Source organism: Dipteris shenzhenensis, chromosome 17 (genome assembly GCF_047967505.1).
Source record: "Dipteris shenzhenensis isolate YYH24624 ecotype China chromosome 17, Dip_SZ_1.0, whole genome shotgun sequence".
Classification (NCBI taxonomy): Eukaryota; Viridiplantae; Streptophyta; class Polypodiopsida; order Gleicheniales; family Dipteridaceae; genus Dipteris; species Dipteris shenzhenensis.
This window is the reverse complement of record NC_141612.1, coordinates 35,226,307-35,237,961: the sequence shown is the minus strand read 5'-3', so window position 1 is coordinate 35,237,961 and position 11,655 is coordinate 35,226,307. Positions and strand designations below refer to the sequence as shown.

The following is an 11,655-nucleotide window of genomic DNA, read 5'->3' as shown; positions in this document are numbered from 1 at the left end:
GTGCATGCTTTTGACGAATCAGAGGTGTTCGATAGGCTACATGTGAGCAATACATCAAGTTCATGCATAGGATGCTCGTATTCGAGTATCCATGCTTGTGATTTTTAGTTTTAGAATATGTAAAGTATTTTATGGTCCCAACAAGTTTAAAAAGTTTGTGGAACATAGAAAACTCAGAGAGCCAATGCTTAGGTCAGGTGAGGACCAATACTTAAGCACCCTTCATTGAAGGCCAAGCCCAAACAGAATGGCATGGCCAACGGGGAAGCCCATCGGTTGTTCATCCAAAAAATCGTGAAAGGAGAGCCATATCATCTTTTTCTATGAGAGTACTGGGTGGCACCAGCCTCCCTCTTGGGGTGGGGGCCTGGCTGACATTTTAAAGCTCTCTACTAGTGGTTTTGCCACCTTTGTTTTAATTTCATTTGTTCTACCTTCAATCCATAGCCAAAGTGAATGTAGTTAGCATTTGAGCATGGGCAAACCATTCTCCACATCCTCTATTTGATTAGGTTGGGTTCACAGGGCTGCCGTCTCTTAGGCGGCCCGGGAGACTCGCAGAAAAGATTTGTGTCCGTGGTGTGAACGACCACAAGTAGAGGCCATCTATGGGCCCTCGTTTGAAGTGGTCCTTTTGATGTTGCAATTGAGGGTGATTAATGGGTGCAATCAATCGGACCGTTGCCAAACGAAAGACCCAACAAGCTTTACGGGAGAGATTTGCGCTGATGACAGACGTACTTCGGTAGCTTACTTTCTCCAATTGCCAATCGGGACGAACTATCATTCTAGTCGCCTGGCTTTCAAGTAGATTCTTCAACCTATGCCTGTTCTTTCTTGTAGATGTTTCTGATGATGATGGTTTCATCGTGGTTGTCATCCTTTTGGGCCTCAACGCGGCCTTCTAAGTGGCTGTGTAGCATCTAGCAAAACACAGCAACATGCTTAAGGATTCATTGCGTGCTCGTCCAAAAGGCAAACTGACAGACAAGTGGATGAATACGAAGTGCACGAGCGGAAGAAAATTCATACGCAAGAAGATTTGAACAGCGTGAACAACTGTGCAGGCTCTCCCTGCTTCAATTCTAAAGAAATACAAGGCATGAACTCTTCTCCCCCCGGAACAGCAACAAGAGGAAGAGAGGCACGGGAAAACATGGCAAAAGAAACAAAGGAGAAGGAAAGGCAAAAAAATCAGTACACGAACAAAAAGGACAGCAAGACACAATCGACAACGTCAATAATAATCGGATGCGCAGCAGGCTCCAGACTGATAGTACTGCTGTCCTTCCAGTCATTGAGATGTTTGGCCACAAGGAGGAAAATTCGAGATGGGTGTCTCTTGATAGGCCCTTGGCGTACATCCAATGGACCCCTGGAACATATGAGCCTTCAATACCCTGACTTGTGCTCTTTGGAGTAGTAATGGTACGCAAGGAATCTCTCGGACTCATACACAGGACGATGCATCTACAGAGAGACCAATCGGCAAAGAGTTGAGATTTCAGCTCTGCCAGCTTAGTGTTTACACGGCAGACAAATGGGGCAATTGGCACGAGATTGTGAGAGGGGTCAGAGTAGGGTTCCTCCTTAGCGTCATCAGGAGCAAAGGGCAGCGTGATCAAATAGAGCACAGCGCTGGGCCAGATAGCGGAATACAAAAAACGCCTCATCCTCTGGGGTCTGCGAGCGGTCTGCTAGGGCACCCTCTATCTCCTTCCCCTAGAACTGCTCCCACTTTCTGCCACGCTGTTAGCCAGTAGGTGCAGGACACGCAGACAGTGCAGGAGCTGCCACGTTGCAGTGCTGACATTAGCATCTGCCACATGGCCAGTCGGCTGCCACGTCAGCAGGTGGCTCAGTCGGTACAGGAGGAGTCAGCTTCCAGCCCCCTGGTCGGAATTTTAGCGCCTTTGCCTTGGTCCCACATTTCTCATCCACTCCTCAGCCTTCAAGCCTTCAGAGCAATCGTAGCCAGGCTTCCTCGTAGCAGACCAGCAGGGTGCCTCAGCCTCTCCAGGGATCTAGTGAGGATTCACCTCCTCTAGGTAGTCTAGTCTCTTTCCCGTATTGGAGTGAGGGTTTCAGCCCCTCCATACAGTTGTATTCAGTCCTTTGGGCATTCATACATTTCAATAATATATTCCTCTTTGGAGGTCATACATTTCTCTCCATCAATTGAAAAGCGTTGGGCGAGCGACAGGGCGTGGCTCCCCTTGCTACATATTGAGTAAAGGCTGGGGGCAGATCTGATTCTCTCACTCACATCCACAACATCATTTTGTGTGTTGAGTTCATCATCTTGTAGTTAGTAGTTAGTATTGCACAGGAGAGAGTGAGGATAGTCTATCTTCCGCTACTAGAATCAAATCACTCAGCTTCCTTAAGAGGATAGAGGAGGTCCAAGAGATCCAAGACTAGGGGGTTGTCCCTGGTTTTCGATGGATTCCGCATGTACTGATATTGTAGTACCTTGGTTGCGAGGTGGAGATGGACATATTATTAACAGAGCAGCAGATTGCATCGGTACTTGAGGGTGTGCAACGCAAGCTTCTCTATTGGAGCTTGACCAAACTCTCCTTTTCACGCACGGCCTTGGTGGGCAACCAGGTTCTCCTCGCCACTACAGCCTGGTACATAGCCTCTTGTTGGAGCTTCCACAAGGGATGCATGAGGCAGCTCAGACGCTTGGTGTGCAACTTCTTATGGGCAGGATCAAATGGCACAAGGAACACGAGAGCTAGAGTTGCATGGCAGACAATGATCATGCCCCAAGCAGTGGCCGGCTTGGGCATCATAGAACTAGAGATGCAGAGCAGAGCCCTTCTAGACCAAGGTAGTTGTGACTCAGGCGCACATCCCTAGGAGCTCCTACTTCAACCTGGGCTTCTCTAGAATACCCCACGCACATGTGGCCAGTGGCAGCAGTCTCATCAGTGGATTTTCTTTGAGGCCCCTTACAGTCAAGGGCTTCCCATTAATGAGCAGTCTTTACAGGGCCTTGCACTCGTTGGCATGAGGACACACTCACGCTCACCCTCGCTACTATAGGACGGAGTTCAAGTGCCAGGCTCTTATCTGGCATCCGCAGATTCGAGATTGGGATGGTTCAGACAGTGGACTCACATAAGATTGACACAGTAGTGGCCTAGTAAGCTCTTTCAGGACTTGGAGTAGGCTCCCTGCAAAGGCAAAGGTGCGGCTCGATGCATTTTTGCATCTTCGAGGGGCAAGCCTACAAATGAGGGAGATAGATGTAGCCATCCTGAGTCATGGCGAGCAGGACTCCATATATAGGTAGTCAAGGGTCAATTCTCTAGACAGGGGCACCCTTGAGGATTATGCTTAGGTGCATCGACCAAGCCAGTTTCTTCAAATTGGGGCTGGGATGTTTTCTCAGCCAATGTATGCCAAAGACCAAGAGATGGATAGGAACGTGGATTTGCTTCAGTGATAGATGATCAGAGTAGTGGTCCATCAACCCATCACGCATTTAGGACCAGGATGCTCCTCGGTGGTACCTTCGGCTTTGGTAGGGTTGTCCCCTTCGAGAGGTAAAGTTGGATCCTGGAGAGTGGTTTTGGCCACCGTCTAGAGTAGGCCACCTAGAGCAGGTGACTTTTTTCTCCTACATGACACATATTGGACAGCGTCTTCACCTGGAGGTGGCAGCACAAACTCCTTCGAGAGAGAGGCATTGAGCTCAACACTAGCAAGTGCCCCAAGAGGTTAGATCTAGATTTTGGGCGTGGTCATGGTCCAATTGAGGGCCACGGAAGATCTCTTATTTCTTCTGGATGGTTGCCCACGTGGTCTTCCCGTCCTAGAACACAGAGGATTTGGTTGGGATCCCTTTGGATTGTGACTGGTGTGTAAAGGATTCAAAGAGATTTCACTTGGGGCATGGCGGCCTGGTTGACAAAGGGGGCCATTGTTCCCCATCGATAAGGTCTTCCCTGCTTACAGGATACATGGACAGAGTGTTCTCATGATTGAGCTTCATGAGGTGACCCCACCGGTTCAACGTTATCCCCTGCCTTGCCCAAAGGACAGTGTGTGGGAGACAATGGCCAGCATTACAGTGTGGAACATGTGGGTTGCACGGTACACCCTGCTGATGGGCGAGGACTTGTTTCACCCATGGCCACTCTAGAGGGTCACCATTTGCCAGGATATCACCTACACCCTGTGCGCCACTGGGAGCGCAGGACGTCATAATCTAGAGTGATCGCAGAAAGGCAAGAGGATTCTGCAAGTCTTGGCCAGGCATATTTTATATTTCATGCCACGAGAGATTCACTAATTGTATAGACCTCCTTCCTAGTTGTTAGCCCCTATTTGAAAGATTCCCTAGGCAGTGAAATGGGTTCTCATGATCAGAGCCTTAGGGACTGCTAATTTGTATGGTTGTTTTTTCAAGTATTAATTTTCTTTGGAAAGAAAATAATAATGTACAGCCAAAACTATAACACAAACGTGATGGTAACCATCCATGCTATAGGGGCAACTTAGCTCGTCTACCTAAGCATAGCCTTGGGTAACATGTTAGTCTGCACGGTATTTGTCCAATATAATTAGCTTTGTAAACCCATTTGGGGGCCTATTGACCAAATCCCAATTGTGGTTCTTTAGAATAGCTTCCATTTTTGCCTCCTTAGCAGCCTATCACTTTGTCTTGCCCTTAGCTTCCTCAAAGGTCCTCGGCTATTTGCTTGATCTAAGCCACCAAAGGAAAGTTCACAATATCTAACTTGCCTAGTCTATGAGACCTCTTCTTCACTACTTCACAAATGTCAAGAGTATGTGAGTCCTCTAAGGTCTTCAATTACCACTTCAGTATCTCTCTCCTTTGCACTTATCTTCTTTGGTCACACTTTTAAATTGGCCTTTGAGGAGGAACTGTTTTTCCTACTCAAAAGAGAAAGTAGAACATATATGTATGCAAGATTTTCCCACTCTTAAAAGAACATATAGGGTGATCAGATGGATGGAACTCTTCTTTGTGTTGATCATATTTAAGGCAATTAAATAGAAGTAAGTCTTCTTATGGATTCTAAGAATACATCAACATGCTGGATTAAAAACGAAGATTTGTATTGATTATTGTGTTATACAATCCCTAGAGTTCGATGCAGATGTTTTAGCAACAAACCACTCAATATAGGATCAATATGGAGAATCCATTAAATAACAATACAATTTCTCTGTTGATGTTGCATTAAAATAAATGCTGGCCCAGTAAGTAATCAGATGCATTCCATTCTTTCTAAAAGATATGTGAGGTCTAAGGCAATATCTTGAAGGTTCTTTAAAGGGTAAAGGATCAAGTGATTAATTATGAATCTCATAAATACTATCTTGTCTCTAATACACTAGTGGAATTATTAGAGGCATATATGGAAATTCCACTTCTAGTTTTGTTGATGTATACTTGGTAGACAGATTTTGAGATAGAAGGATCCCATGTGTATCTATAAAGATTCAAGATTCGACGATGTGCCTTTTGTTGGGGTTTGAGCTGAGGAGAGGGAGTGGAGCTGCAGTGCTCGGATGCCACTCATCGGTCTAGGCATTTATATAAGAGTTTGGACGCCAACACCCTGCTATATATCTCGTTCATCTTATATTACTCGTGTACTTAAGCGCTATGTTCTTTGATGCAATGTTTGCACGATATATCTACAAAAACTTTGCACAACACACTATCATGTTTAAGGGTTTACCACCAAATTTTGGCAATCAAAATGAGACGTGGTGAAGCTCTTATTCAATCCCTCTCTTTCCACGCTTCTAACTAACCCGTGATGGCATTCTTGATGATGTTCTTGCTTCCATTTCTAGCTTCGTGCTTTTCGCTCTTCGGCCACACGACCTTGTTGGCTTGTTTCCGTTTTTTCTAGTTGTACTCTTCTAGCCCAAGACAACACTTCCCCCTGTCCTTCTGCCCTTCCCTCCCCGCCCCCCTCTCTCCTGCACCACCAGCGACTGGGCGGTGCCCGGGGATTTCAGCTGGAGGAGAAAGACTCCCCTCCCGTAGATGGCAACCTCGTGAATATGGTCATCCACTAATGCCAAGCTCGCCTGGAGCCAATCCCGCACACGTCTCCTTGAGGACGTAATACCCACGATCCTTCCCACCAGGCCACTCCACAAAGTATCCAATGGCCAGGCCAGCTCCACAGCGAGCGTGACCAAAGAGCAAAGCCTGACAGGCTCACCAACGTACCCCCAAACTGTTTGGGCTGACAAGCTGGAGCTACTCGCAATCAAGTACAGGCCCAAAATAACAGTAATGACCTGCTCCAGAACAAGTACTCCCAGTTGCAGCAATGAAATGAGCTCCAGGGAGCTCGAGAATGCGCAGATGAGCTTCTCCAAAGACCACGAACCAGTACAGCTTCAGAAACCAGCAACTCCAAAGAGCTCAATGCCAAAGAAACCTACAGGGAGTAGTTGCAGGCACAAGGGGGCTACCCCAGGTTGAAACGAACAAAAGAACTGCCAATGAGCTGCACCAACAGCTCCAAGAAGAGGCGCAGCAGACTGAGGGGTTCCTGAGTGAAGTGGACTTCAGCAAGGGGTCCTAGAAGAGGCGTGACCGGAGGGAGTCTAATGCAAGGTTCCCAGGTGAGCGCGTCCCCATACCAGCAGGCTCCGGCGAATCCCAACAGCAATTCGACCTTGAACAAAATGCTGGCGAGGCTGGAAAAACATAGGTGGAAGGGGCGAGAACGGGAGAAGGGAAGGAAGAGAAATGGGGGGGCACAGGCAGGGAGGAAGGCTGTGCGCAGGTAGGAGCTCACAGCTTGTCATTTTCCTGATGTCTTTTTCTGCTGATTGGCTGCACATTATTAGTGGTCCGTTCATTGAACAGACATGAAGTCTGCTTTTTTAAATAATGATTTAGAGAGAGAAGGGGTGGAGATTGGGTACAGTGACCACGAGCATGGAGCAGCAAGCAGTTCTGACCTGTGGGACATTATATGTTACTTGGGTATTTTCACGCTTAATGTTTTTCCAGTTTTCCCTTTTGCAATGTAAGGATGTTCATTAGAAGCACATGAGATTTATATCATGATAGAAAGGAGTTCTATTATGGTATTTATGCAAGGCGATGTACAAGCAATGCTTTATTTAATAGCTATGTGCAGAGAATGAGCATGACATCAACTAAATTCACATAATTCACATGTACACCAAACATGTTAACATGGCCATTTGCAAATGTATTGCCTATAATTAATAATGAAATCGAGAAGGGGAAATCTACAGAATTTAACACCTTGTAGAGTCAGCATCCGAAGTTCACTTAATTTTCCAGAAGCTGGGTTTTCAAAGTTTACTTTAAAAAATGAATGCAGGGGAAAGTTTTATAGTTTGTGAGAAACGTGACCTTATGCTAGGCAGCCCTAGGCTATCAGTGGAGGGGTCTTTGCATTTTTCTTATATTTTGCATTCACTCTGGATTGTAAAAGCTGCCAGCCAAAGAGTTCTTTTTTAGGAATCTTCTGAAAACCTCTTTGTTCCTTTATAACATGTCAGAATGTCCATAGAGTCACACTTGGCTTCAGCACCTTGGAAGGGTGCACTTCTCCTGTGTAGTGTGGTCCGTGTAGAGTCAAATGGGATTTGGGCTTGACCTTGATGTACTACTGATAGATCACAAGATGAGAGCTCAAACTGCTTGTTCTGTACAAGAATTGGCAAAAAATCACTAATATGTAATATGTGATTTTCAAAAGCTAAGTCCATGGACTTACTGTACAATTGTAGATTTGGTTGTGCATCTTTTCAATTGAAGGCTTTCTCAATATAATGTTATTCGTATCATGTAATAAATCAAACAGTGAGACTCTTTTTTAATATTCAAGAGCTGCTCTTGTATGTGTAGCCAGATGAGATCATTTGAACCTCGATTGACAGACAACACAAGGGTACAAGCTCAAACTGCACCATTAAATGCGATCAACCACCATCAGTCTTCTCTACGAAGAAATGCCCATGAAGAGGAAATTTGGACCAAGTGTGATTCATTCTGTGATGTGCAGCAATTCTTTTGCTGCTTTACTCTTCTCCTTTTTTTATTCGCTGTCATAGCTGTGATCATGATTGTACATATCTATTTCAAGCCAATGGACATTGACGTGAGAATACAAAGTGTGAAAGTCAGCAATTACACTATTATAAAGAGAATCGAGGAAACAAATCGAAGCTACTATGCTGTGTATATAATTGCCTACATTGATTTTGTCTTCTTGGCTACAAATCCCAATAACAAGTTCACAATTGTATATAGTAACAATTCACTTGAATGCCTTACAAGAAGTTTACATTTGGGAGTGTTCACAACCGGGGCTTTCAAGCAGCATCCCCATTCCTCCACCAATTGGACAAGGGTTCTGCTATTGGATGTACCTGTACCAGTCCCAAGTTCTTTACGAGCTACTCTATTGCAGGATGCCTTCTCAAACGGCATCGTATCTATGCACATTAGCGGCTCAATTGAAGCTCATTTTGAGTTTGCAGGAGTCTTCTTTCCGTCATTTGAGGTAACCTTTGTCCCATTCCTTTCTATGCCAATAAATATTATGTTTAATTTGAAACGCTAACTTAAAATCCACTTTTATGGGTAAGACTGCAAATACATGACAGTTAATTAGTTTTTCCGCTTGGGGGAATAATGTTCTTTGTATAATATACCCTCAAATTCTATTGAACCATGATTGAATGGCATGTATGCTTTTTTACTGTTTTGAGTGTGCATGTGGACACAACGTCTGCTCGTAGGGAATGGTGAACCTAAAGGAACGTGAATGTTTAAGAGCTTCAAGTTGATATGGTCTTGTGTTTGATTTTATCGGGGCTTATTACAGGACTCACTTAATTGCAGTATTGCATTCAAATATAGGAACCAAACCGATGTCACCATCACTTGTTGACTGATTCAGCTCCTTGGTGGTGAGAAATATGGAAAGAAAGTGAATTTTAAAAGGTAATTATCACATCAATTTAAAGTGAACAAGCATATGATTCTTGCCTATTTTTGTTATACTTCCATTTATACCATTGCAAGTATCACTTCAAGTGCAGTTGTAGAAGGCATTTATTTAATGATTTCCTTTCACCCTATTACCTTTATTTTGCAACACAATTGTACCACACTTGCGTATTACATTTCGGTCCATGGCCCTTGCATTATTACATCTTTTGTATGGCTTACTATCATCCATGCTTTGCAAACCTTTACACTAGCACTCTCAACATGTCATTAGGAGAGATCCTAAAAAGAACCACCCATACAAGTGTTGGTCAAGTACACCATAGTCCCATAACTTTTTGAGACACCATTTAGTTGCTATGTAGAGAGCTTGAGAGAATAAAAATAGTAAGGGGCCACCACATGGTCATTACTTATGCATAATTTTTTATTATAAAGGCAATGGTTCACTCCAATTCAACTTGTCTGTCATTACGAGAGAGTTCAAGCCAATCATACAAGTGTTGTCAAAATTTTTTATTATAAAGGCAATGGTTCACTCCAATTCAACTTGTCTGTCATTACGAGAGAGTTCAAGCCAATCATACAAGTGTTGTCAACACCATAGTCAAATGTGTCGGGACATTGTACATGCTACGTAGAGATTCCTAGAGAATACCAAAGACTTACATAGCATCATATCTTGTAGGCTACCACATGGGCCTTAGAAAGCATACTCATGCACTAGTTTTTTTTGGAAAAGCATTACTCCGATTGTACGAAATCTCTCTATGACATAATTTCCTTTCTAACTTCAATGAGAAGGACATAATACTAAAATGGCCACATCAGGGTGATAGCACTATGCTAATAATACAATGCATAGACACTATAACAAGAATATGAAAAGGCTTAACCTGCTTTCGAATTACTACATGGACATTTACAAAGAGTACCCATACACGAAAGACAATATTGAAGGCAATGGTTTCTTTGAAGCCCAATGCAAACCACACTTTATTGTTTGACTATTCAGACTTTTGAGTATGCAATAGCAACCATATAGCCAATCACAACAACAAATCTTTTGAATCCATGGCAACGGGCTCAAGTAAGGGGCTAACTTCTAAGTCATATAGCTAGTGAGTCTCAAATGGCTTACTTAATATTAACTTATGCATTAATTAATGTGTTATGGTCCTTAAGGACACACCCTAATGGAAATGAGGCTCTTCCTAAAAGCATCGATATGGATCTTGCATGACATTAATGAAAGGTTAAAGTCTGCTCATTCATGTTGTGTAATCTATTATACCCTATCAAGAAACTTCATGATACTACACCAAACTTTTGCATATGCGTACAAATTTGTATTTGTAGTTAAATCAAGGTCTCTTGTCTTCTTGTTTTCAAAACTTAAACTCAAGCAAAAAGATTTGGGAGCAAAACCTTCTCTTCACATCCCTTCCAAATGGCTTAAGATTTGATGGTGTCTCTAACTAACTAATTTTGGCACCCTTAGACTAGCATTTGATGGAGACAAGGAGCAATCTAAAACCATTAGCAAAAAACCTATGGTGGGTTGTTTTACTTCACAACCCCAATGATTTGTAAGGACACTTAACAGTTACTACATAGAAGACAATTATCATAGCATTGTTCTTGCGAATTGCTACATGGTTTATTACAAAGTCAATTTCCTAGAAGCCTACTTAATGTTGAATATTATTTGCAAGTATTGTTACACTAGTGGGTGGAGAAAAGGACAATTTAGAAGCCAACAATATAAATGTTACAAGAAGTCAATCAAGCCTAGCAAGTCAAACATTATTAAAGGATGGACTAGTCAAATGTTTCATTTTACTTCATTTAAATGGAGGTATTATGTATGAGCAATTATGATGGCTTATGTAACAAAATAGTGTAGTGGCATGAAGGTTGTTCGAGGGGTGTATCTATAAATGTTCCTCTCTTGTTCAACTCGCCTTTACTTGCTAACCATGCACTTTTCATTGTGGTGGTTTGGGGTGGCTTCCATTCTAATTGATTGAACTCTCCATTTTAGAAATCAACCATGACCTTCCTTATACATTGATAAATGTATATATGGCAATATATACATTTATCAATGTATGGGGGGACATACTCACTCAACTTTATTATATTGATATTTGTTTTGGACCAGAGAGGTTAATTAACTTATGTTTGTCCATGGATTAATTGAGTTATTTGGGTTAATATATTTATTTTAAGCTATGCCTAAGAAGAGTGCACATTATTTAAGAGGGTAGGATTCGAACCCACAATGTTGTCTTTCCCAAGGTGGTTATAGGTTTGGATTATCTGGATCTTGAAACTCGTCTAAGATTGAACCATTGTTTGCTCTACTCAAGTACCTAACTCTCTTTGTGGATGTTTGGTTTGCATCATGTGGACCTTGAAGCTGGGTTAGTGATAGGTATGGATCATCTGGATCTTGAAATTGGTCTAAGATTGAATCATTATTTGTGTTATTTTGAGTACCCAACTCTCTTTGTGGGTGTTCTTAGTTTGGAACATCTGGATCTTGAAATTGGTTTAAGATGAGTCATTGTCTACTCCAGCTATCAACTATTTGAAGATATGTGATAGGTGTGGATCATCAAGATCTTGACACTGTTCTGAGAGTTTGTTTTGCT

General features: G+C 42.9%; 1 protein-coding gene across 1 annotated transcript; it reads left to right on the top strand.

Moving 5' to 3' along the window:
• Positions 1-734: 734 nt before the first annotated feature.
• Positions 735-8,609, top strand: LOC147892038 (uncharacterized). Its single transcript, XM_087388558.1, has 2 exons — positions 735-807; positions 7,892-8,609. Exon 2 carries the CDS (start codon positions 7,896-7,898, stop codon positions 8,607-8,609), a length of 714 nt encoding a protein of 237 aa, XP_087244684.1. The 5' UTR covers positions 735-807; positions 7,892-7,895.
• Positions 8,610-11,655: the final 3,046 nt, after the last annotated feature.

Coding starts and splice junctions, on each gene's coding strand:
- LOC147892038 (XM_087388558.1), top strand. CDS start 7,896: ATGAGATCATTTGAACCTCGATTGACAGACAACACAAGGGTACAAGCT.